Source organism: Podarcis raffonei, chromosome 4 (genome assembly GCF_027172205.1).
Source record: "Podarcis raffonei isolate rPodRaf1 chromosome 4, rPodRaf1.pri, whole genome shotgun sequence".
NCBI classification, from domain to species: Eukaryota; Metazoa; Chordata; class Lepidosauria; order Squamata; family Lacertidae; genus Podarcis; species Podarcis raffonei.
This window is the reverse complement of record NC_070605.1, coordinates 15,161,401-15,184,992: the sequence shown is the minus strand read 5'-3', so window position 1 is coordinate 15,184,992 and position 23,592 is coordinate 15,161,401. Positions and strand designations below refer to the sequence as shown.

The 23,592-nt window shown below is 46.2% G+C and overlaps 1 protein-coding gene across 2 annotated transcripts in view; it reads left to right on the top strand.

The window, feature by feature from the left end:
• Positions 1–23,592, top strand: part of ME3 (malic enzyme 3) — an 85,947-nt gene that overhangs the window by 25,144 nt on the left and 37,211 nt on the right. For both annotated transcript variants that reach the window (XM_053385539.1, XM_053385537.1), the window contains exons 3-4: positions 16,342–16,475; positions 19,109–19,258. In XM_053385539.1, the coding sequence (XP_053241514.1) occupies positions 16,342–16,475; positions 19,109–19,258 (284 nt within the window). The remainder of the gene's footprint in view (positions 1–16,341; positions 16,476–19,108; positions 19,259–23,592) is intronic.

The window sequence follows — 23,592 nt, the reverse complement described above, 5'->3', positions numbered from 1 at the left end:
TACATGTGCCACATATATGATACAACTTTCCCCCTCTCTTGTGATTAAGAACAACTGAGCAATGTTTTTTATTGACTCAATGTTTGTCATCTGGTTTATCTATTCAGTATAACTGCAATTCATAAGTTGTTTTTTTCCTATGGAGTCTTGTGTTTTCATATAGGCCCTTTTTATAGAACCAAATTGCTCACACATGATACAGTCTTTTTGTGACTGTACCACTTGGAGCTGCAATTGGAGGGTGGCACGTATGGATGAGCCTTCACTGAAACAAATAAAATAAAATTTATTCTTAAACAAAGCTACCATATCAGAGCGATGATGAAGTTTAATGCCTGACATGCTAGGTTTTTTTACACACACATATAAAGTTGGGTGTTCTTTTAAAGGAAGGAAACAAGGAAAGAAGGAAAGAAGGAAAGAAAGAAAGAAAGAAAGAAAGAAAGAAAGAAAGAAAGAAAGAGGAATACATTAACAATGCAATTCCTTCACCTGCAACCTAAAGAGATTCAGTCCAGGAAGCATTCTACTACATTATTGTTTCATAGAATCTTCAAGTTGGAAGGGACCCAAGGGTCATCTAGTCCAACCCCCTGCAATGCAGGAATCTCAGCTCAAGCATCCATGACAGATGACCAACCTTTGCTGAAAAACCTCCAAGAAAGGAGAATCCACAACCTCCCAAGGGAGACTGTCCCACTGTCAAATAGCTCTTACTGTTAGAAAGCTCTTCCTGATGTTTAGCCAGAGTCTTCTTTCTTGTAACTTGAAGCCATTGATTCGAGTCCTACCCCCCAGAGCAGGAGAAAACAAGCATGCTCTCTCTTCCATGTGACAGCCCTTAAGATATTTGAAGATGGCTGTCATATCTCCTCTCAGTCTCCTCTTTTCCAGGCTAAACACACCTAACTTCCTCAACCCTTCCTCCTAGGACTTCCTCCTAATCAGCCGTACCAACAGGCTAAAAAATAGCTTCTATCCATGGGCTGTTAGGCTGTTGAACGGAAAATAACATAGCGAAATTGACTTGCAAGGTGGTGTATTGTTCGATAAGAGATTGAGTGTTTGGGGAGGAGGCTCGTTTAATTTCATTGTACACGGGTTGTACAATGACAATAAAGGTTATTATTATTATTATTATTATTGGCTTCCAGACCCTTGATCATCTTTGGTCACCCTCCTCAGCACACGTTCCAGCTTGTCAACATCCTTCTTAAATTGTTTCGCCCAGAATTGGACACAGTACTCCAGATGTGGTCTGACCAAGGCAGAATAGAGTAGTACTATTACTTCCCTTGATATGGATACTAGACTTCTGTTGATGCAGAGTTTGCATTCCTTAGGGTTGCCGTATTTAAAAAAGTAAAGTTCTTGACACCCGCAAAGTTGCTGAGCTTTCTTTAGGAGACCACCAAAATTGTTGTGCTCCCCCCAAAATAGTGATTTTGGAGCTGTTTCCGCTGCTTTTTCCATTATGTTGCTATGACATCCAGACATGTTGGGAATTTTCCTGACGCATGGCAAGCCTAACATTCTTCCCAAAGGAGCCCAGGGTGGCAAACATCAAAACGTTATTACAGAACGATTTTTTTTTAAGTATCTAAAAAGATTTCTAACAGTTTAGAACATCTAAAAAAAAACCCCGACATGTTTAAAAGTAACCGCATGCCCTCACAGTTATTAATTTCCCGGCTGATGTGGCCAGTATCTATCAAAATACCTGAATAAACAGAATTTTGAAAAAATAGATAACAAGGGAGGCAGAAACACCTCACGAGGGATGGTGTTCCACAAATGGCCTGCGAGTGCTCCAGTTGGAGAACAGCCTTTACCAAAGGCGTTGTGGACTTTGAAGACACTCGAACTCAGAACACAAGGGAGAAACATGCTAAGAGGAAGGCACACTTAGCAAACCCTCACTGGGATCAACTCCCGCCTGGGAACCAATATCCCCACTGTGGAAGGACGTGTGGATCCAGAACTGGCCTCCACAGTCACTTACAGACTCATTGTTAAAACCGTGTTTATGGAAGACAATCTTACTCGACTACAAGTGATCGCCAAAGAAGGAAGAATTTCTACAAATGGAAAACAACCTCCTAGAAGGCCCGTATTGGGTTAATGCCAATGGAACATCAGTCTTGTGTGTACTTGCATCTTTTCAAGTGTGCAGGGGAGAGAGAGAAAAATGTACTTTTTATCAGTGTCAGAAGTGCTAGAATCTTGTGTGTTTCCAGGATGTTGAATACACACCCATCCCTGCTTACAATATAGGGTTACTGATTGGCGATGAGGTCGTTATGCACTGACTCAAACACATTTTTAACTTCCTAGACAGTGTTAAAACAGCATTGTTTTCCCCTCCTCTAAATTAGTATTCTTTGCCTTGGCTCCCTGTTAAAGATGCCAGCTGTGCTTCCAGTACCAGCCCTCTTTTACAATGGCAGGTGACGCCTGAACATGTTTGATTCCCTTGTCAAAATTTGCGAACAAGATGAACAACACCCAGATAATTCACTTCTTTTTCACGGTTGAAGCTGCACGTGAACGATTTTTATTGCAGCGCTGGGAGCCTCAGGGGCCTAGTTTTGCGTTTCCCAGTGGTGGTGGCAGCAGGCTGCACTATTAACATATTTCCTACGAGTAGATCCACCCCAAGGAAACATTTCCTGTCATTTTTCATCAGCTATGTTAGATCCAAACCCAGACATCCCCTGGGAGAAGCAAGCAGGAATGCTTTGAAATTAACCCGGACAGCCAGCAAGTCCATTAACAATCAGGATCTGGTTTGACTTCCTAATTACAGCCAATGTTTATCCTCTGACCTGGGTTTTCAACGCGCAGGATGCAAGCTCCAGGTCTACATGTGCCAAATCTTTCTGTGCCCTGAAGTTTTCCTCCTTTAGCTATATAGCACAGGGACATAGCACAGGGAACTTTCAAGCAAGTCCCGCGTTTAATCCCTGGGATCTCCAGCCAGGACTGCCTGAAATCTTAGAGAGCCTTTGCCTGTCAGTGTAGACAGTACTGAGCTCAATGCACTAATGGTCTGACTCAGAAGAAGTCAGCTCCCAATGTATACTGTATAAGACAGCTTTGTACATCAGGGAATGGTTGGCATCCATCTGTTTCGGGAGACAATGGAGAAGAGCGCCTTTGGAGGTGAAGTCAAACCATTGGAGAGTTTCAGCACCTGCTGTGGCTGTAGAGCCTGAGGTGGGAGACATGTTTTGTTGCAGCTGGGGAAGATGAAGGCATGTGGGCACTGTGGTTGTCTGCAAGGGATTCCCACACTGCAGGGTTGACGTTGCCAGCCTTCATGTCTACAAGGGGTGACAAACCTGTGGCCTTGCAGTTTTACAGGACCACAATTCCCATCATCCTTGGCCATTGGCCACACTGGTGGATGGAAAGTGGAGTACCAACAGCATCTAGAGGGCATAAAGTCAGCACCCCTGGTGTATATAGCTTTACATGTAAAGACTTAGATTTATACAATCATAGAATTGTTGAGTTTGAAGGGACCCCAGGGGTCATCTAGTCCAACCCCCTGCAATGCAGGAATCTCAACGAAAGCATAAGTGACCACTCAACCTCTACATAAAAACCTCCAAGGAAGGAGAGTCTACAATCTCCCGAGGAGAACCGTTCCAGTGTTGAACAGCTCTTACTGTCAGAAAGTTCTTCCTTATGTTTAGTTGGAATCTCCTTCCTTGTAATTTGAAGCCACTGGTTCAAGTCCTATAGTCAGGAGCAGGAGAAAACAAGCTAGCTCCCTCTTCCTAGGACCCTCGTACCTACAGGACCGCCTCTCCTGGTATGTCCCACGGAGGACCTTACGGTCTTCAAACAAAAAGATCTTGGAGGTCCTGGGCCACAGAGAAGTTAGGCTGGCCTCAACCAGAGCCAGGGCTTTTTCAGCTGTGGCCCCGATCTGGTGGAACTCTCTGTCACAAGAGACTAGGGCCCTGCGGGACTTGACATCTTTCCGCAGGGCCTGCAAGACAGAGCTGTTCCACCAGGCCTTTGGCCAAGGCACAGCCTGACCCCCTCCTTTGGTAATCCTCACAGAACTCTAGCCCAATGGTTGCCATTAATTTGATTTGAACTGATTTTATAATGAATTAATTTTAGAATGCTGTGTCACTTTTATTGTTGTTAGCCGCTCTGAGCCCGGCTTCGGCTGGGGAGGGAGGTATATAAATAAATATTATTATTATTATTATTATTATTATTATTATTATTATTCCACGTGACAGCCCTTGAGATGAGCCCTGACTGGGACAGGGTTGGTCCAATGTGCTTTGCTGCCTGAGGCACAGGAAAAGAAGGCAGCCAGCTGCCCTTTAGCCCTGAGCAGATTGGCGGTGGCATCTTCCTTGAACCCTGGACCAAAGAGAAGTTTCCTCTACCTCACCTGAGGGCAGCAGGCTAGCTTATTGGGGGGGGGGGGACAAGGACAAGGCAGGTTGCATGCCACACACAGCAGCAGCAACAATTTACAGGCATCTGCTGCCCTAGGTGGCTTCCTCTCACTGCTCAGTGTTGCAAAAACAGTAAGTGCCAGTAAGGGATTATTTGTCCTGTAACCTGACAACGGTATGGAACGAAAGCTGAATGACTAGGGCATTGTGGGTTGTTGTGGTCTGTTTCCCAGGTGGCAAGACAAACTGTTCAGTGTTGGGATGAAAATGGAAAATCCTGTGTGTGTGTGTGGAGGAGGGCGAAAGGGAGCAGCGTAATGAATAAAGATGTCGGAAAATATTAACATTTCGAACAGAGGAGGAGTTCATTTATAGAGCGCTTCCATGCCTGAGTCATGCAGCAGACATGCCAGATATACGGAAGAAGAAAATGAATGATGTTTCTTTTCTTTTCCCCCTGGTGAAATATAAAAAGGCAATCAAACACGTTATTTTCCAGATTGTGTGGAGTGCTGGAAGAGGGTTAAGTGAAGCAGAGACTAGAAATGGCCCCTTTAGGGTGGTAGGGGAAAGATGTAAAATTTCATCTAAGTTAAGGAAATGAGCCCAACTTGAAAGATCTGCACTGATTACCTAGCTAGCCCAATTGAATAACTCAGGTTTGCTGAGGTCTACAATAGACTATGGTCTGTAGTCACATCTCATGTCCTCTGTCTTGTTATTAACTCTAAAAGCAGCACAAGCCTGTTGTGGGGGAATGCTCTGGTTCTGATTTGAGCTCTATCTCTTGGGGAGGGTGTATTTAACCTTTCCCTCCCATTCCATCACCCCAATCTTTCTCACGCATATCCCCAGTGTTTCTGTCAGCCCTACGCCGATAAGAATGCAAGCACAATATAAGCCAGGGAAACCAATATGATATCTATTCCCTATTTTAAAGGTTCCAATCCTCTTGATGGGGCCAGACTAGCAGCAGGCCATGGGGTGAGATCTGATGGTTATGGAGTGGGGCCACAGCGAATCCTGATTCCAAATCCTCCTGTAACCCTCAAGACTGCTTTATTTGCAGATGTTTGGCCAACGCTTTCCAGGATGCAGGTGCCTCATGTTTGCGGACCTGTGAACTGCTACTTAACAATGCTTTTTACGATGTGGTGCTCATAGTTGGTAGCCCATCCCTTTTGCATGCCAATTTTATTTTTAATTGTCTTTTCCCGCTTGGTATGCGGGAACATTTTTGTGATGATCAACACGTTGTACTGCTTTTGTATGCCCCTCTCCTGACGCGCCTTCCCCACCCTTTCCAACTGTGGTTTTCGTTTGTTTGTTCAATGGGCTCACCACTCCTTCTAAAAGACTGTGTGTGTGTGTGTGTGTGTTATTTTGTACCAGAGCTTCTTTTCTTTAGGCCAATTTATGGAGCACAAGAATCAAATAACTGTAGGGTTGGAAAGGGACAATGAGGGTCATCTAGTCCAAACCCCTGCAATACAGGAATCTTTTGCCCAGTGTGGGGTTCAAACCCACGACTCTGAGATTAAGAATCTCATGCTCTTCCAACTGAGCTATCCCTGAGCAGTCCAGCATTTGGCTGCAGAAGTAAGAAAGGCCTTTGCTAGTCATCAAGGATGGTCCACACGCTTTTGGATCAGACTGAGAGCTATTCTTGTTCAGCTTCCTCTCCCACCACAGTGCCAAAGCAGAGGCTTATGGGAGGCAGGGCTTAGGCCACTAGCCCTCTTCCACTAATGCTCCCCGGAGATTAGTTGCCTGTTGTTTCCTGGCCCAATTCAAGAGGCTCACCTTTCATGTCCTGAACAACTCAGGTCGCTAATCCCTGAAAAACCACTTCCTACAAGACCCCCTTGGGTGTTAAGATCAGCAGAGAGGACCTTTTGGCTTTTCCACTGCCCTAAGAAGCTAGGGTGGCATTGGCCCAGAAAAGGGCATTCTCTGTGGTGGCCTCTTATGTTGTGAAACTCCCTCGCCACAGAGAAATAATAGTATTCAGAGACGTACAGCCTCTGATCCTGGAAACGGTATATAACCATGGTGGGTAGCAGCTGTGGAAAGCTCTTTCCTCCACGAATTTTTTGTATCTCCTTTTATAGCAGCCATCATCACATCTTGTGGTAGCAAATTGCACATTTTAACTATGCGCTGCGTGAAACGGTCCTTATTTTGGGCCACCCTGATTCTCCCACGATTCAGATTCATCGGCTTGTCAACTAAGTCAATTAAATAATGCAGAGTGCAGAGAGGAAAGTCCTGATAACACTGGGAAGAATTCAGTGTTGCGATCATCACAAGCATTTTGGCTTTTTTCATGGAACCACCTCCCCTCTCTTCCCCACTCATGCTGTGTATTTAGAGGTTTCTCCTGAACCCCCCCCCCAGCCAGTCTAGAGGAGGCAATGGGGGGGGGGATAAAGAGGGGCAAAAGCCCCATTGTGCAAGTGGATGTCCTTGTGCAGGTTTCTGCTAGCAGAGCTACTTATTTGAATCCGGGGCACTTTACAGAGCAAACTGAATAAAAAAAAACATGCATAATTTGAGGAGAAAGGAGCAGAGAGTTCTTGTCTTTCGCATGGGTCAGGCCTTCTCCATAGGAGGGGGACAGCCAACCAAACGTACAGAGGAAAACTCCCTCAGAACTGCATAGCCAATCAGAGCATGAGTTGCCTCAGTAAAGATCATGACACTCTGCTTGGTTGCTGAGCAACACCTCCAACCACCCTGGTTTAACTGACTTAACTGATAACAGAGATAACCCTTAACTCTGAAACCGAATGATCCTTGCCGTTCCGGGTTCTATATCTGCAAATACCAAGGATTTTTCCAGAACAGAGTTACCTTTCAGCCCTTAATATTTTGTATGCTGTAGGAGAAGATGCCATTAGCTGCTTTCTGCTCTCTCTCTCTCTCTATTTCCCTTTCCTTTCCTTCGAGCCTCCTTTATCAAACAGAAGTCTCGGTTTACGGAATGAATCAAGCAGCGGGGTCCTTAGCAAATGGTCTGCTTTGGAGTGTGGCCATTTTGTGGTCCAAGTGAACACAAAAGGGTTCACTGCTCCCATGTGTGATTAAGATCAGGCTTTGGTACCATATGTTTCGCCTATGTGCAGAGGCCTGGTTAAATGGAGAGAAAAGCCAGTTGTCGTTTCTGAGGCGCCAAATGAACAACGTGCTTTAATTTATGTCCGAGACGCAAGCAAAAGGCCTATAGAAAGGTCATTATCCCTCCATTTCTTTGGTGGCTTAACTGGAAACGAAGAGCCTTGAGGAAGAAGAAGAAAGGGAGTCCTCAATAAGAACGTCACTGAAAGCATCGCATTGTATATTTTTTAAAAAGGGAATTGTTTCCCGCAACTAACTTTTCATGTAATTTGGCAGGCATCAGGAGGAACACAGAAGGATCTCTCTTTGTCGCTGAGACCGACCTGGAATACATTTGCCTGTTCTCTTTAAGCAGGCAGGAGGACACTGCGCCTTTTGTCAGCCTTCGAGAAAGCCAAAAGTGAAGATTTGGGGCAGGTTGAGGGAGGAGGCGCAATAATCACTGGCTGCCCCCATCTCTAAGGAGATGTTTTCACATGGCCTGAGGAAAGCCTCCCTGTAGTCTTGTTACTTAAGCCTCGGAAATATAAAGCTCACCAGCTGAGGCGATTTGAGATAGCTCAACTCATAAGAAAAGGCCTGCTGGATCAGGCCAAAGGCCCAACGTGGATGGTTTTTAAAGTGGAATAAACAAATTAACTGAGGTTATACAATCCAAATCTTTTTTACAGTCATAGACCAGCAGTCATAGATCCCTCTGTGGAGGTTATCAGAGACTGACTTTGAGCGAGCAGAGATGGCTTTAAGGGGGAAAGTGGTCCAGATACCCTTTCATGAACATATGGGAAAATAATATATGGGATGCCACAATGTCCGATTATCTCACCAGGAACAGGAGGGCAATTGAAGGCATAATGAATAAAGACACCTTCCAACTTTCTCTTAGTCTCTCAGACTAAGAGAAAAAGACAACAGCGACTTTGAAAAAGAATGGGAACCATTTATATTATTGTTATGTACTGAGTTGAATAGGATCCAAATGCAGCAGGTCCTAGAACAATAGGATTCAGAATGCAGCATTCTGATTGGTCCTAGAACAATGCAGCAGTATGATTGGTCTGCAGTAGCCACCCAATCCAGCTCCAGATGGAAGTGAATCCACAACCTGATTGGGCTACAGGAGAATTCCGGAATTAGCCAATCACGTGCAGCCCATTGTGTAAATATAAAGCAGATACTTTGGGGAAACTTTCATTCCTCCTCACGACTATGAGCTGAATAAAGAGCATGAAATCCACTCTCGACTCCGAGTATATTTCAATTATACTTGCAGAAACAAAGAAGGTTGATAGACTTGATGGCAGGATTTAAATAAACATTCACACTATTAGTATTAGAAAATGTTTAGAAGCTAGAGAAATATTATGGTGAATAATAATAATAATAATAATAATAATAATAATAATAATAATAATAATAAATTAATTAATAATAATTTATTTGTACCCCGCCCATCTGGCTGGGCCTCCCCAGCCACTCTGGGCGGCTTCCATAGAAACCAAAAAACACTAAAATATCATACATTAAAAACTTCCCTGAACAGGGCTGCCTTAAGATGTCTTCTGAATGTCAGGTAGTTGTTTATCGTTTTGACATCTGATGGGAGGGCGTTCCACAGGGCGGGCGCCACTACCGAAAAGGCCCTCTGCCTGGTTCCCTGTAGCTTTGCTTCTCGCAATGAGGGAACCGCCAGAAGGCCCTCGGCACTGGACCTCAGCGTCCGGGCAGAACGATGGGGGTGGAGACGCTCCTTCAGGTATACTGGGCCGAGGCCGTTTAGGGCTTTAAAGGTCAACACCAACACTTTGAATTGTGCTCGGAAACGCACTGGGAGCCAATGTAGGTCTTTCAAGACCGGTGTTATGTGGTCTCGGTGGCCGCCCCCAGTCACCAGTCTAGCTGCCGCATTCTGGATTAGCTGTAGTTTCCGAGTCACCTTCAAAGGTAGCCCCACGTAGAGCGCATTGCAGTAGTCCAAGTGGGAGATAACTAGAGCATGCACCACTCTGGCGAGACAATCCGCGGGCAGGTAGGGTCTCAGCCTGCGTACCAGGTGGAGTTGGTAGACAGCTGCCCTGGATACAGAATTGACCTGCGCCTCCATGGACAGCTGTGAGTCCAAAATGACTCCCAGGCTACGCACCTGGTCCTTCAGGGGCACAGTTACCCTATTCAGGACCAGGGAGTCCTCCACACCAGCCCGCTCCCTGTCCCCCAAAAACAGTACTTCTGTCTTGTCAGGATTCAACTTCAATCCATTAGCCGCCATCCATCCTCCAACCGCCTCCAGGCACTCACACAGGACCTTCACCGCCTTCACTGGTTCTGATTTGAAAGAGAGGTAGAGCTGGGTATCATCTGCATATTGATGGACACCCAGTCCAAACCCCCTGATGATCTCCCCCAGCGGCTTCATATAGATGTTAAAAAGCATGGAGGAGAGGTATTTACTTTTATTTTTATGTTTGATGTTATGTTGTTAATGTTAAGTTTGATGTTACGTTGTTAATAACTTTTTCTGTTAGGAGGTAGCAGGGAGGTAGCAAAAGAGAAACAAACCAGAAGCGGAAGTTGGAGGAAGCCTAGAAGGGGAGGGAGGGAGGAATACATAGTAAATGTTAAGACTTTGAGATGTATGTAATGAAAGAAAAAGAAAAATGAGTAAAAAAATTTTTTAAAAAAAGATACCTTCCAACTTTAACTATGTGACTGAACAAAATCAAGACCAATATACAACAACCGCTCAATATTTGCAGCGGGGAGGTTATGTTAGGTAATATGGTTGAACATTGAACATATGTCTAGAGTCAATGGATAGAACAAACACCATTAGATGTACTGCTCGATAAGTGTTTAATGGTTCTTGTATTTGTTCAAAAATCAATAAAAATCTGTTTCGAAAGAAAAGGTTATCGGCAGCTACTAGTCTACTTCCAACACGCCTTGAATTAGCCCCATAGAGCATTTGCATTGCTTTATTCTCCATGAGTTCATCCAAGCCCCTCCATGAAGCCAATTTTGCTGTGCGCTGTGTAAAGCAGTGCCCCTTTCTCCTGTCCCAAAAAAATCAGCTTTGTTGACGGGCCCTGGGTTCTAGACTTTGGGAAGGGCCGTAACTCAGTGGTTAGAGCATCTGTTTTGCATGCAGGAGGTTTGAGGTTCAATCCCTGACATCCCTAAAACCCCGGAGGGCAGCTGCCAGTCAGTGTAGACAATACTGAAGTAGATGGGCCAGTGGGCCTGGCTTGGTAGAAAACTGCTTCCTTTATTATGCTAGAGGAAGATAAACATCTCTCTAGCTTCTTCTTTTGCAGCTTCTGACATCAACCAGAGTGAATAGCTAATTAGGAACCACGTGGTTGATTTTTAATAGGTTTGGGACCATTTCCCCTCCTTCCTTCACACGGCTGGCATCACCCATAGTTGGTTGAGGCACATTATCTGGACTCTTGCCGAGTTATCTGTTTGGAGCGCAAGGTCAAAAGGGAGCAAAGTTCACCTCTCAGGCTTGGCTCCGCTCCTCTTCTGACGCACAGAACACTTCGTGTCGGCATTTGCGGAATTTAAAAAGCTTCGTCAGGAAATCGCCACAGGAAAACCCACTCCTTTTGGCCACCTTGCCATTTATGATATTTCCCTTTGGCATCAGCAGTCGTCCCAGCTCCGGGGCTTCAGATTCGTAGATCGTAGACGTTAACAGGATTTGCCTGTTGGGAATGAAGCAATCTCCAGCCAAGGAATCTCAAACAGCTTGGCCAGGAAATATTCTGCTTGAGGTGCAAGGGCTTTTGTTTGCTGAGTGGTTAGCACAGGAACATGCAAAGCTGCTTCCAACCAGGTCAGACCATCAGCTCATCATGTTAAATACCTTGGCTGGCAACAGCTCTCCATGGTTTCAGACTAGGGTCTCTCCCAGTCAGGCAGCCTTTGGGAAATTAATGAAAGGACACTTGGACCTCGATGGAGCATCATGCCTCCTTCCCTAAGTCGGGCAGAAGCTTCCTGCGCTTTGGGAAGGAGGCGCCAAGCTTTAATACTTTAATATTCTAATTTACGGGATGTGAGTGGCGCTGTGGGTTAAACCACAGAGCCTAGGGCTTGCCGATCAGAAGGTTGGCAGTTCGAATCCCCGCAACGGGGTGAGCTCCCGTTGCTCGGTCCCTGTTCCTGCCAACCTAGCAGTTCGAAAGCACCTCAAAGTGCAAGTAGATAAATAGGTACCGCTCCGGCGGGAAGGTAAACGGCGTTTCTGTGCGCTGCTCTGGTTCGCCAGAAGTGGCTTAGTTATGCTGGCCACATGACCCGGAAGCTGTATGCCGGCTCCCTCGGCCAATAAAGCGAGATGAGCGCCGCAACCCCAGAGTCGGCCACGACTGGACCTAATGGTCAGGGGTCCCTTTACCTTTACTCTATTTTACTGGAAACATTTAGGGGACTAGCCCAGTCCACTGACCACACGCCATTGCTCTCTGTACTTGTAATTCTCAGCATAGGAGTCATATGGCCTCCAACAGTGGAGGAAGCATATGGCACTAGCTCCCATTGGCCTCTCAAGGTTTTTCTTTTTGGCTAAATACCCGAGGTATGTGATGCCTTGCATGCTGCTTGTCAACCCAGATCTAGCAGTGGCTGGGCCACTTGTGGCATGTGAACAGCTCTGTTGGCAGGTGCTGGGAGCTGCATGGAATCTGCCTCCAGTTAGAAAGTAAGGCACTGAAACATTGGAATCTGCCCTATACAAAGTTGGAACATTGGTCCGCCTTGTTGGCTATTTTGCAGATTAGTTGCGCTGCAGAAGGCATGCTGGGGAGACCACACATTTCAAGAAACGCAAAAGTAACTTTTGCTAGGTTTTAATAACAGAAACAAAAACTCCTTTTACACTAAATTACAATATATCAATAAGCATGACCCATCCACCTGGGTACTGAGATTGCTACAGGCTACTCTTTATATACCATACCCAACAGCTTAATTACCACAACTTAACAGCACCTGCTATACTGCTTCACAGCTGTAAAACCAGGTCACGTTGTTTGCTCTGGTCTTTAAAGAAATACACATCTTGTGGAACAATAATGAACCTTCAAATTTAAAGAGACCATTCAACACGCCTATCTCAATATTGTCTGCACTGGCTGGCAGCGGCTCACCAGAGTTTCAAATAAGGGTTTCTTCAGGGAAGACACACAGGTTCTGAGTTTAAAAAAACCCAACAGTGTTGCAAATCGTCTGCGATGGTTGCCATGGAACATAAATCAAAGCCAATACTTGAATAAAAATATTTTTCTCGGGTTCATCCTGATAGGTTACCACGTGCTGTTCAAGACACTTGAATTGTTTGTTGTTATGTGGAAGCCATGAGTCACGCCACCTCCTGGAAACCTTTTCAAATGGGTTCTTAAAAAAAAAGGTGTATGTTTCATTTCTCAATATTCCAGTGCAATAACTTAAATGGAAACAATATTATTTTTGGCACACCCATCCCGATCTGTTTAGTCATCTCTGTAGCACGTGCTGGCTCAGAGGAAGGTTGTGTGCCACTGAATCTGCCAGCAAAGCACTCTCCCGTCCTGTTGTTTCCAGCAACTGGTATTCAGACGCATTGCTGCCTTTGACTGTGGAGGCAAAGCACATCCATCTTGGCTAGTAGCAGTTGATCGCCTTCTCCTTCCTTGGGGCTCTGTCCGGGTCCCATGTCCTCCACTCCTTTGCTGGCTATGCTTTCTACCATCTTGGAGTGCTTTTACCTAGCCGAAATGTTCCCTTGAACTCTGATAAGGCCTCGTGCTTGCCTGCGTGGAGGATAGAGAGAGGTGTATCATACCCTCCAACATGTCTAAGGGAAAAACCAGGACGCTATTTTTCCAAGACGCCATCTTCCCGCTTTTTCTCACGAGGGCATGGCGGCCATTTTGGGTATCGTGATCTCACACAATGTCGTGCTGTGATTCCCCCCTAAAAAAACCAGCGGGGGTTTTTTGGGTACAGCGCCCCAAAATGCATGTTTTGGAATGCTACGTGAGATCGCAGCCTCGAAAAAGCACTTTTGGAGTGGGGGATGGGAATCGTGGCACGAAATTGCTTGAGATCACGATGCCCAAAATGGCGGCTGTGCTCTCATGGAATAAACAGAGAATGGCTCTCTCTAATGTACATAAAGGCATCTTGGACATAGCTGTCAACTTTTCCCTTTTCTTGTGAGGAATCCTATTTGGAACAAGGGGGGAAAAGGGAAACATTGACAGCTATGATCTTGGATGATGCAGAGGCTTTTGGGACCTCTCTCTGCTCCAGCACCGGGATGCATGCCTGGGGGAGCTACTGGCCATTTTTGTTCTCGGGATTCCCTTCCAGCTGGCTGAAATTCCTCTTGGCCCTGGAAGAAAAAATGCCCCTAGAGAGGCTTCTGTAGTTTATCACCGAGGCTTCTGGCCTAACCTGCCTCTTCAACCCTGTGAGGATTATTTGGCCTGGGAAGCTGGACTCTCTCTGGCCAAGGTGTCGGAGAAGGGGGTGATGTCATAGTTGAGGGGTGTCCGGCCCTCAAGTGTTTGAGCAGGAAGAATCCTATCCTTTCCCTGAGCCTGAAAAAGCTCTCTTTCTCTCTCTCTGTTATAAGAATATTAGCAGGTCCAGTGCTGTTTTTCTGGGGGGACGCAGGGGGACGCATACCCCTAAACATTTTGTGAATCTAAGTTTGGCCTCATTGAGGAGCAGTATTTCAATACGAGTAGGAAAATGAGAGTACCCCTAAACATTTTTTTAAAGAAATAAAGCATTGGGCAGGTCAAAGATGTTAAGCCACTGCAGAGCTGATTGACAACCTGATTTATACTGCCTTTATTGGCATAAGTTAAAACAGCAAAATCATACAAAGTCATCCAAATACATTGATAATCCATACAATATATAAAAGGCAAAATAGCCACCATTGAATAAATCAGGCAACTTTAGATTTAGCTTTAAAGATCTCGGCTAAGCACCCCGAAACAATCTTGGTAGTTTTAGGAGTATCATCCCTCAGCAAATCTTGGATTACAGACTCTTTGTAAATCGATATTTTGAGCTGTAAGGGAGTCACTGGGAGATCTCTGCGATGGGTGAGGGCAATCCAAAATTATGTGATGCATTGTATCTGGTTTTTTCTTATTACAGGAACATAAAATCTGTTCTGGAAGGGGATTTGTTGAAACCTTCCAAATGGTACAGATGAGGGGAATGCATTTAGACAAGCTAGCATAAAAGCTCTGTGATGGAGTATCTAAATTATAAAAGTAATTAGGCATTACTCCATGGTGGGGCTGCAATCCTAAGTAAGCAGATGAACATACAAAAGTCTGGTAGTTTTTGGATTTCATGACCTAGCAGCCTCTGTTTGATGAGAGAGAAGATTTGTGACTCATCGAATAGAAGAAGGGAATCTGTTGCAATCCCTATTTGCCTGAGTTTGAGGGTGATATCAGAAAACCATGTAGAATTATGTGTATCTCTCTACAATCTGATTTATAACCCTAGCATGCTGTGATAACAAATTTATTGCATAGCACTCGGAAGCGTAGCAAGCCCTATCATGTTGTTATGATTAATTCCTCTTGTTTCTTGCAAAACACTGGATTTGTAGCAGATGTTAGTTCTTCTCAAAAGCAGACCTATTGAATGGCAGCCTGCTAAGTTTTACTTAGAGAAGACATGTAGAAACTGAGCTTTTATTTATTGTAAACAAATAAAAACAGGAATGGTTGACCACATGAAGCAAAATCCTTAAAAAAACCTGGGCTTCAGCCAGTGAGATTCATGGCTGAACAGGGATATGAACCATTTTGAAGTCTGTGAGCACTTCCAAGGTGATGTTGGTTTTGGGTGAGATTTAAAAATAGGACATACTGGCAAATTCAGATTAGAATCATAGAACTGTAGAATTGGAAGGCACCACAAAGATCATGTGGTCCAACCTGTGTAATGCAGGAATCTTTTGCCCAGCATGGGGCTTGAACCCACAACCCTGAGATTAAGAGGCTCATGCTCTACCAACCGAGCTACCCCTGGTCAATTGCACAACCATTGATGATTGGGTGCTCATTCGCAACCAATCTCCTTTCCCGAAAGGTCGGACTTTCTGCTGTAAGGAAAGTAATGGGGAAATACATTAGAAAGTATGGGGTGGAACAGTGCATTGGAAACAAAGCAGAATGTGCACTCGTTCAGTAGCCAGTGGTGGAATCTAGACACATATAAAAACTACTTTGAAAATGCTTTTTTAAAGTGTTTTAAAAAAAATATTTGAATTTTCCATAAGGCCATCTAGTTTCACCTTGTATCTTGCACTTAAAACACGCTTAAAACAATTTATTTGCAGCCGTATAGCTGAGTCCAGTGTCCTCTGATCTCCCTGCAGACAAATCAGAATGAACGTTCAATAAAAAGGTTGTTTGGAAGCACCCTGTGTCAAGAGTGAGGAAGCTGTGACCATCCCCCAGGTGTTGTTGCACTCCAACTCCCATCATCCCCCAGCCATCGCGGCCAGTGGTCAGGGATGATGGGAGTTGTAGTCCAGAGTTGCTCCATCCCTGACATAGAGTTTAGGCTGGCTCAGTTCTCTCGGCTTCACTCACCTCACAGGGTTGTTGTGAGAATGCAAGAGGGGTGGAGGACTCAAAATGCCTCCCGATAAGTTCTTCTTCTTTGTGGTGTATCCCAAAGAGAGTCCACCAAAGTGGAAATCTAATAATACTTCCTTTCTGTTAAGAGAGCCTCTCCATTCCATAACTGCTTCAACACATCCTCTCTTCCTTCCTAGGGAATGGCCTTTACCCTCGAAGAGAGGCTTCAGCTGGGAATCCATGGCCTGCTCCCTCCTTGCTTCCTGAGCCAAGACGTTCAAGTTCTCCGCGTCCTCAAAAGCTACGAGACCAAATCCAGCGATCTAGACAAGTAAGCAAGATGTGAGGAGAGAGCGCTAGGCAAGGGGCTGTGGCCGGAGCTAAACATTAGGAAGGATGCAAGTAAGATAAGGTTGCTCACCCCGAAGAACTCTGCAGAGAAACTTGCAATATGACAGCATGCCTTACATTTTTTGCAATAGCAGATGGTTGACAGTGGTTAGAAGGTCCCAGGACGGGTCACCATTAAAAACAGTTTAAAAGAAATGGCAAGTGCAACTAGAGTGGGTTCAAACATATATATCTCAGGGAAGAAATATATCTCAAAGATCAGGATAAATAGGTGCATATTCTGCATACTATGAAAGTTGTGCAATGGAGGTCCCAGGTGCACCTCTTTGAGGAGAGAGTTCCCCAACTTAGGGGCTACCACAGAGAAGGCCCTCTCCTGGGCCAGCACCACCCCAGGCTTCTAAGGGTGTTGGAACTGCCAAGAGGACCTCCTCTGCTGATCGCAACACCCAAAAGGAAGGAGGTGGTCTCTAAGAGAAGGAGGTGGTCTCACGGATATTTGGGGCCTAAGTGATTTAGAGCTTTATACACTAGCGTATTGCAGAGGAGGCAGAGTAGGAAAGGGTAGTTGCTTTCAATGCAGCCAATGTTTCTGCTTCCAGCCTGAAATGAAATGGGGACCATCCCCCTACCATATCCTTATTATTGCTTGTGGAGTTGCCATCGCTTTCCTTCTTTCAATTCACCTTGATCTCACATGGCTTCATGCACGATGCTCTCGCAATCCCTTCTCCAACACCAATAGCTCTGTATTCCTCACCACGTAATAAGACTGGCAGGTAGCCTTTCTCTGGTTAGAGGATGGAGGGATGTTCACCCCACCCACCCACCCGCAACTCAGCGAGGAGTTAATAATAAATAAACACAATTGCACAGAAGCTACAGCTTCTCTTGCTTTGCATACCGTATTTTTCGCTCTATAGGATGCACTTTCCCCCCTCCAAAACTGAAGGGGAAATGTGTGTGCGTCCTATGGAGCGAATGCAGGCTTTTGCTGAAGCCTGGAGAGCGAGAGGGGTCGGGGCGCACCGACCCCTCTCGCTCTTCAGGCAGCTATCCGCAAGCCTTGCGGATAGCTGCCTGTTCTGGGGTCGGGGGAAGCTCGGGCTTCCCCACCCCCAGCCCTGCAAGCTCCGGGAGCGGCGGCGAGGTTGCGCGCAATCTTGCCGCCGCTCCTGGACCGGGGGGGGCGCGGAAATATTTCCCCCCTTTATTTCCCCCCCCCTAAAAACTAGGTGTGCCCTATGGTCCGGTGCGCCCTATGGAGCGAAAAATATGGTAATTTATCGTACCATCTTTACTGTGGGAATGTTCTGGGGCGCAGGAGAGGATATATTGACTAATTATATCCTTATCCAACTTGTGCTAACAAGTTCCCAAAATATCAGCAGAGTTTATAGACATTCCCCTTTAAGTTCGCAACGGTAACGTGTGCACAGGTTCGCTAGAACCTCTATAATAATTACTCTGGTAATTTCCCCTTTGTTCCCTCTTAAAATACAAGACATAACACAGTCTTTATAAAAGTATAAAAGAGTTTACTCACGTTCTGTTCACAATATGATCCCAGAAGGCCGACAGGCTTAAAAAGGTAAAATACATTTAGAATCTATCTTGTAGCAATGTCAGGGAACTGCCATCGGAAAAACAGGAGGTGAAAGGGCTCACAGAGGCTGAGAGAGACTTATCAGCTGAGGAGGGAACCAGCAGGGGGAGAGGAGGAGCTCCAAGGGAAAGTGAGTCGGAGGGATGGCTCAGAGACACTTCTAGCGAAAACAGTGGGGAGGTTTCAGGACCTCCTATAGGGACACCCACTCCTCGCCGGAAACTGTCGCGCCGAGAGTCCAGAAGACGCGTTTCTGTTAAGGAACTTTTATGCTGGAAGAAGTTCCGTAAACGCCCACTGTCGGATTCTACAAGCGACTGACGGAGCCATGCTTAAGGAGCTCCGTTACAGACAGAGGTTTGTGGACTTAGCCAAACTCTGAGGGACTAGGAATTTCACGCACAAGCAGCTCATCATCCCATCACAAGCAAGATAGTCCTTATCTCCTCTCTTTGCTGGGAGCCAAGAGAGCATCCTTAGATGTTTCCTCATCGAAAGAAGATGGCAGAGAGAGAGAGTGACTGCCTGCCCTGTGCTTTTGTCATTACCTGCACAGGTGAGGCCACACCCACCTCTGGTCACATGCGGAGGAAGTCCATCCCCAGGAAGTTTACCTGCTTGCTAGACAGACATCCCTCCCCATGTTCTAACATGTACACTCTAGGAATGTTGTCATTGACTGCTCCTGTGTTTACATCCCACATTTACATCTCTCTGTAATTTGCTTTGGTTTTCCGAGGACTGGGGAGGGGCAAGGAGCTCTTAGGCTGTAGTCCTGTGCTCACTTACCTGGGAGTAAGGCTCTCTTAGCCCTACCTGGGGGTACCAGAGATTGAACATGGAACCTCTTGCCTAATAGCAGCTATAAGAAGTATGGGTTGAGATGGCGGAAGTTCCCCCCCCCCCAAATCTGGCAGAGAACTGGCTCCATTGCCTCTGATTAGTACCAACAATGCCTCTCTTTTCCTTATGCTTTTCTTCTACCTCTTCCCCCTGCCCCCTGCCAGGTATATCATCCTGATGACGCTCCAAGACCGAAATGAGAAGCTGTTCTACCGGGTCCTCACGTCGGACATAGAAAGATTCATGCCTATAGTATACACTCCCACCGTCGGCTTGGCCTGTCAGCAGTATGGGCTGGCTTTCAGAAGGCCTCGGTGAGTAGACGGGACTATTTTTATCTCTCTTACCCCATCATTGTGCCATCCCACCCGCCACCCCATGCTTAATTGGAAACGAATGTTCCTTTTGTCGTTGGTACGCCTCTTAATGTGGGTGGCCCTCAAGAAAAAAAAAGAAACACCCTTCGCGATTCTTGATCAAACGATGCAGCTATCAAAAACAGTTTGCATGTGTTTGCTTAATGGCATGCTGGGGAGAATTCCTGCAAAACAAGAGCCGTTTTGTTCAAGAACAGGACAGTGCAATCTAGCTAAATTTAACTGCAAAAACATTCTCACTTGAGCCCTCCTCCGTCAGTTCCATAACCTTTAAGATTCTTGTTGTCTTGCTGTTCAACACTTGGGGGGTAAACAGCGTTTGCTGTGTGGTTTGTCATGAGGGCTGGTTCAGCAAATCCCTTTTTGCTGCGTCAGGAGACAGAAATTGCTACGCGTGCGAACCGTGCCTGCAGACCATGGGCAGGGGACTTGCTGGCACCTGGGTAGCAAACTTCGCAAGAGTCAGGGCGGAGCAAGGCAAAGGTGGCCTAGATTGGCAGGTTTAGGACAGCCAAAGAGCCCTTAACAAGAGCTGTCAATCAGCCTGCCAGCAGCTTCTTCCTGCTTCCTTTTATAAGGAAAGGTCAAGTAGGGCCAGGGGAGCAAACTTTTCAAGACACTAGGTCACTGCATTCTGTGGGAGGATTTACCCTCCAGCTCCCTAAAATATCAGAAGCCCCTTCTATTTCAGCGGGGCCTTCACTGTGGCTGCCCCTGTACTGTGGAACATTGTCCCCGTTGAGATAGGACAGTACTATCAGATTCCAGTTGCTGGGAATCACAGCTAGGAAGAGCACTGTTGCACTCCGATTCAGCTTGCAAGCTTTCCAGGAGTGGCGTCTGGTTGGCCGCTGGGAGAACAAAGTGCTGGACGATATGGGCAACTCTCCACTGGCAGATCATGAAACCCATAATCTCAGAGTTCTGAGTCCAAGCCCCACGTTGGGCAATAGACTAGGGGGTTGGACTAGATGACCCTCGTGGTCCCTTCCAACTCTATGATCCCAACTGCTCCAGCAGGCTGTTCTTACGCGGGCAGCAACTTTTGGAAAACCACAGGTTACTCATCCTTGGTATAGATTCTCCGTGCTTTTATTTTATTTTTAGTTTTTTTATTCAAAATTAAAACAAGACATATTATCCAAAAACATATCATCCTTGTTTTCCCCCCCATTTTTCCTCCCCCCCCCAAAACCCACCCGCCCCCACCCCCCGACTTCCCTCGGTTCCTGTCTTTGGTTTCTCTGAGACTGCTGTTTTCTGCATGTTACAAAGTTGTATAGATCCTCAAACTATTTAGCTGATTATTATCAATAAAAAGTTTGTGAATGTTTATTCAAAACCGGCCAAGGAGTCCAGTTCGCTTTGTTGCGTCTTCAGATACTTTGTAAAGGGTTCCCATTCATCCTCAAAGTCATAATGGAGGCAGGACTCCATTTTCCACAAGCGGCGCTGCGGAGGCGAGCCGCTCGGCCTCCTGATTCCCCGTGCTTTTAAAAGTAACCCCTGAGGAAGAGGGAACTCCTTTGATATGTATTGGATTTGTTTCACAATCTTCTTAAACTAACCCCACATTGCTTTGTGAACATTGACTGGAGAAGAGTCCTGCTGGATTAGGCCAAACGACCCCAGCAACCTCTTTTCACCAGATGGCTGTGGGAAGCCTAGAAGAAGGATATGAGTGCCACAGCACTCTGCCCACTTCTGCTTCAGTATTCAGAAGCGTAACACTTCCAGAACTGGAGACTGACCATAATGGCTAGTTCCTGAAGGATCATCTCTTAATATGAACCTGCCTTTTCTCTGAGATCATCCTCAGAGGCCCTGCTTCCGGTGACCCTTCCATCAGGGGTTAGGCAGGTGTTTGTTGAAGACAGGGCCTTTTCAGTGGTGGCACCCCAATTTTGGAAAACTCCCCCCAGGCAAGTGTTCCTGGTGACTATACTGCTCACTTTTCAGGCCCCAGGTAAAGCTCATTTTATTCTCCTGCCGTTGAGCTTGCTGCTGGTTCTAATGCTTTTGTTGTTTTTGCCTTCCTGCTGTTGGCTTTAACCCTTGTTTTTATTGGATGGTGTCTCTATTGCTTTATGGTTGGTTTATGGGTTTTACATTGCTAATGTAAGCAGCCTTAGACAATTAATAGGAAAAACATGGAATGAATATATTCAGTATAACAATGGCTACACCCTCTTGGCTTGCTTTATGGAGATTATCAGCCATTCTGTTAGAGACCTGCCAGTTTTATTCTTAGTACAGCTCTTAGTAGAATGCTAAGTGTATAATTAATAATACAGAATAATTGTGCCTGTTGTGCAGAATGCAGAGGTATAACCAGCTGTTTTTTCAACTTTCCAATTTCGTATATCAGGTAACCAGTTCTCCCCTGGATTCCATTAGCAATGGCCGGTTTATAAATCTGAATCAAATTACATCTGGCTGTGTCCATTTCAGGCTTTCTTCCCATGGCCAGCCTTTCCAAACCTGGTGCCCTCCAGATGTTTTGGACTACAACTCCCATTAGACCAGCTGGGCCTGATGGGAACTGTAATGGAAAAAATCTGGATGGGACCAGGCTTGGGGAGGCTATCATTATATTCCCAGTTTGCACTACCAATAGATTATGAGCCATTTTGTAATCTCAGAAGTAGGAGTGTCAGAGAATTCAAAGAAACGAGCAGAAATTGCTGGTGTTCGCCTATTTTGTCCCATCACTGGCGGAGGAAGAGGAGTCCGGGGGGAGCGCAGTCCCGGTGGGGTGCCATTGCGGCTGCCCCCTGCCTGAGCGCCACACCCCCGGGATGCGTGCCAGCCCCACCCCCACCTGCTCTCCACCCCCCAGTGGCGGAGCTCCGCCACTGTGTCCCATACCCAGAACAGAAGTCAATCCAGTAAATACAGTTGGCATTCACTGTTGTTGCTTTCAGTACACAAATGTAACTGAGGCTTTTGCTATTTCATTGAATACATCTCGCTTCTTAGGCATGAGCCAGCAATAAATCACACTGAGTAAAAGTCTGCTCAGGAGTGCCAGGCCTAGAGAGCACAGCAACTCTTCTTAGAGAGCCAGTGTGGTGTAGTGGTTAAGAGCGGTAGACTCGTAATCTGGTGAACCGGGTTCGCTTCCCCACTCCTCCACATGCAACTGCTGGGTGACCTTGGGCTAGTCACACTTCTCTGAAGTCTCTCAGCCCCACTCACCTCACAGAGTGTTTGTTGTGGGGGAGGAAGAGAAAGGAGAATGTTAGCCGCTTTGAGACTCCTTAGGGTAGTGATAAAGCGGGATATAAAATCCAAACTCTTCTCTTCTTAGTAGGTCTTGCCCCTATGAGGCAGTTGTGGAGACTGAAGGTCCTTGCCTCCCCACAGCTGCCCAAGTCTCCATCTCTCCAGGGTCCTTCCTAAGCAATCTGAGACTTGTGCCTGTGTGTGTCTCTGCTCTTCCCTCTTCCTGCCTCTTCTGGTTCTGGGAGACCAGGGGGGAAGGGAAGCTTGTTGCAGCAGGAGGGGGGACATCTGTGACTCTGCACCAGCCTGACTCATCTCTGCCTCTTGTCCTCCCTCATCCCTCTCCGCTGCTTCAGCTTCTGCCTCTGATTCTGGACTTCTCTCTGGCACAGACTCTCCCAGCTCACTAAGCCCTGTTATCTCTTCAGCTTCTGACTCCTCCTCTTCCCAGTCTCCTCCCTCTTCTCCCTCTTCTCACTCATCATTGTCCCACCACTGCTTCCCGGGCTCTGAGCCTTCTTCCTTTGGGGGTTCCTGGGATGTTGGCCATGGTGGGTGGGACTGATAAGAGCAGGTGTCCCACAAGGTCTGGGCGGGGGGCACGGGTTCCCCTCACCTGCTACTAGCTCCTCAAAGTGCAGTTGTTTTCCTAATTGACAAAGAAGACAAGACTTCCTCTGCAAAAGTTCTGCCAATAATTCCAGCTCTTTTGGAAGCTGCCTTCCCAAGACATCTTTTCCCAATTATCTGTTTCTCGACCCCCTGGAAACTTCCTCTTTTATCGCGATTAAAAGGGGTGGTTTTCACTTGAGAAATAATGCTCTTCTTGTTTATGTTAAGCATTTTTCTTCCTTCCTTAGAAAAGTTCTTGTCCAGTCAGATTTGGCCTGGTGAGGATATAATGCTGGCTCTCTGATCGCTGCAGTTGACAAAATCAGAACGGGTTAGGGAAAACCACAAAAAAATCAGAACCGATTAGTTTCAGACAGAAGCCTCTCCCAGCTCTACCACAAGATGCCTGGGACCGAACCAGGGATGTTCTGTGT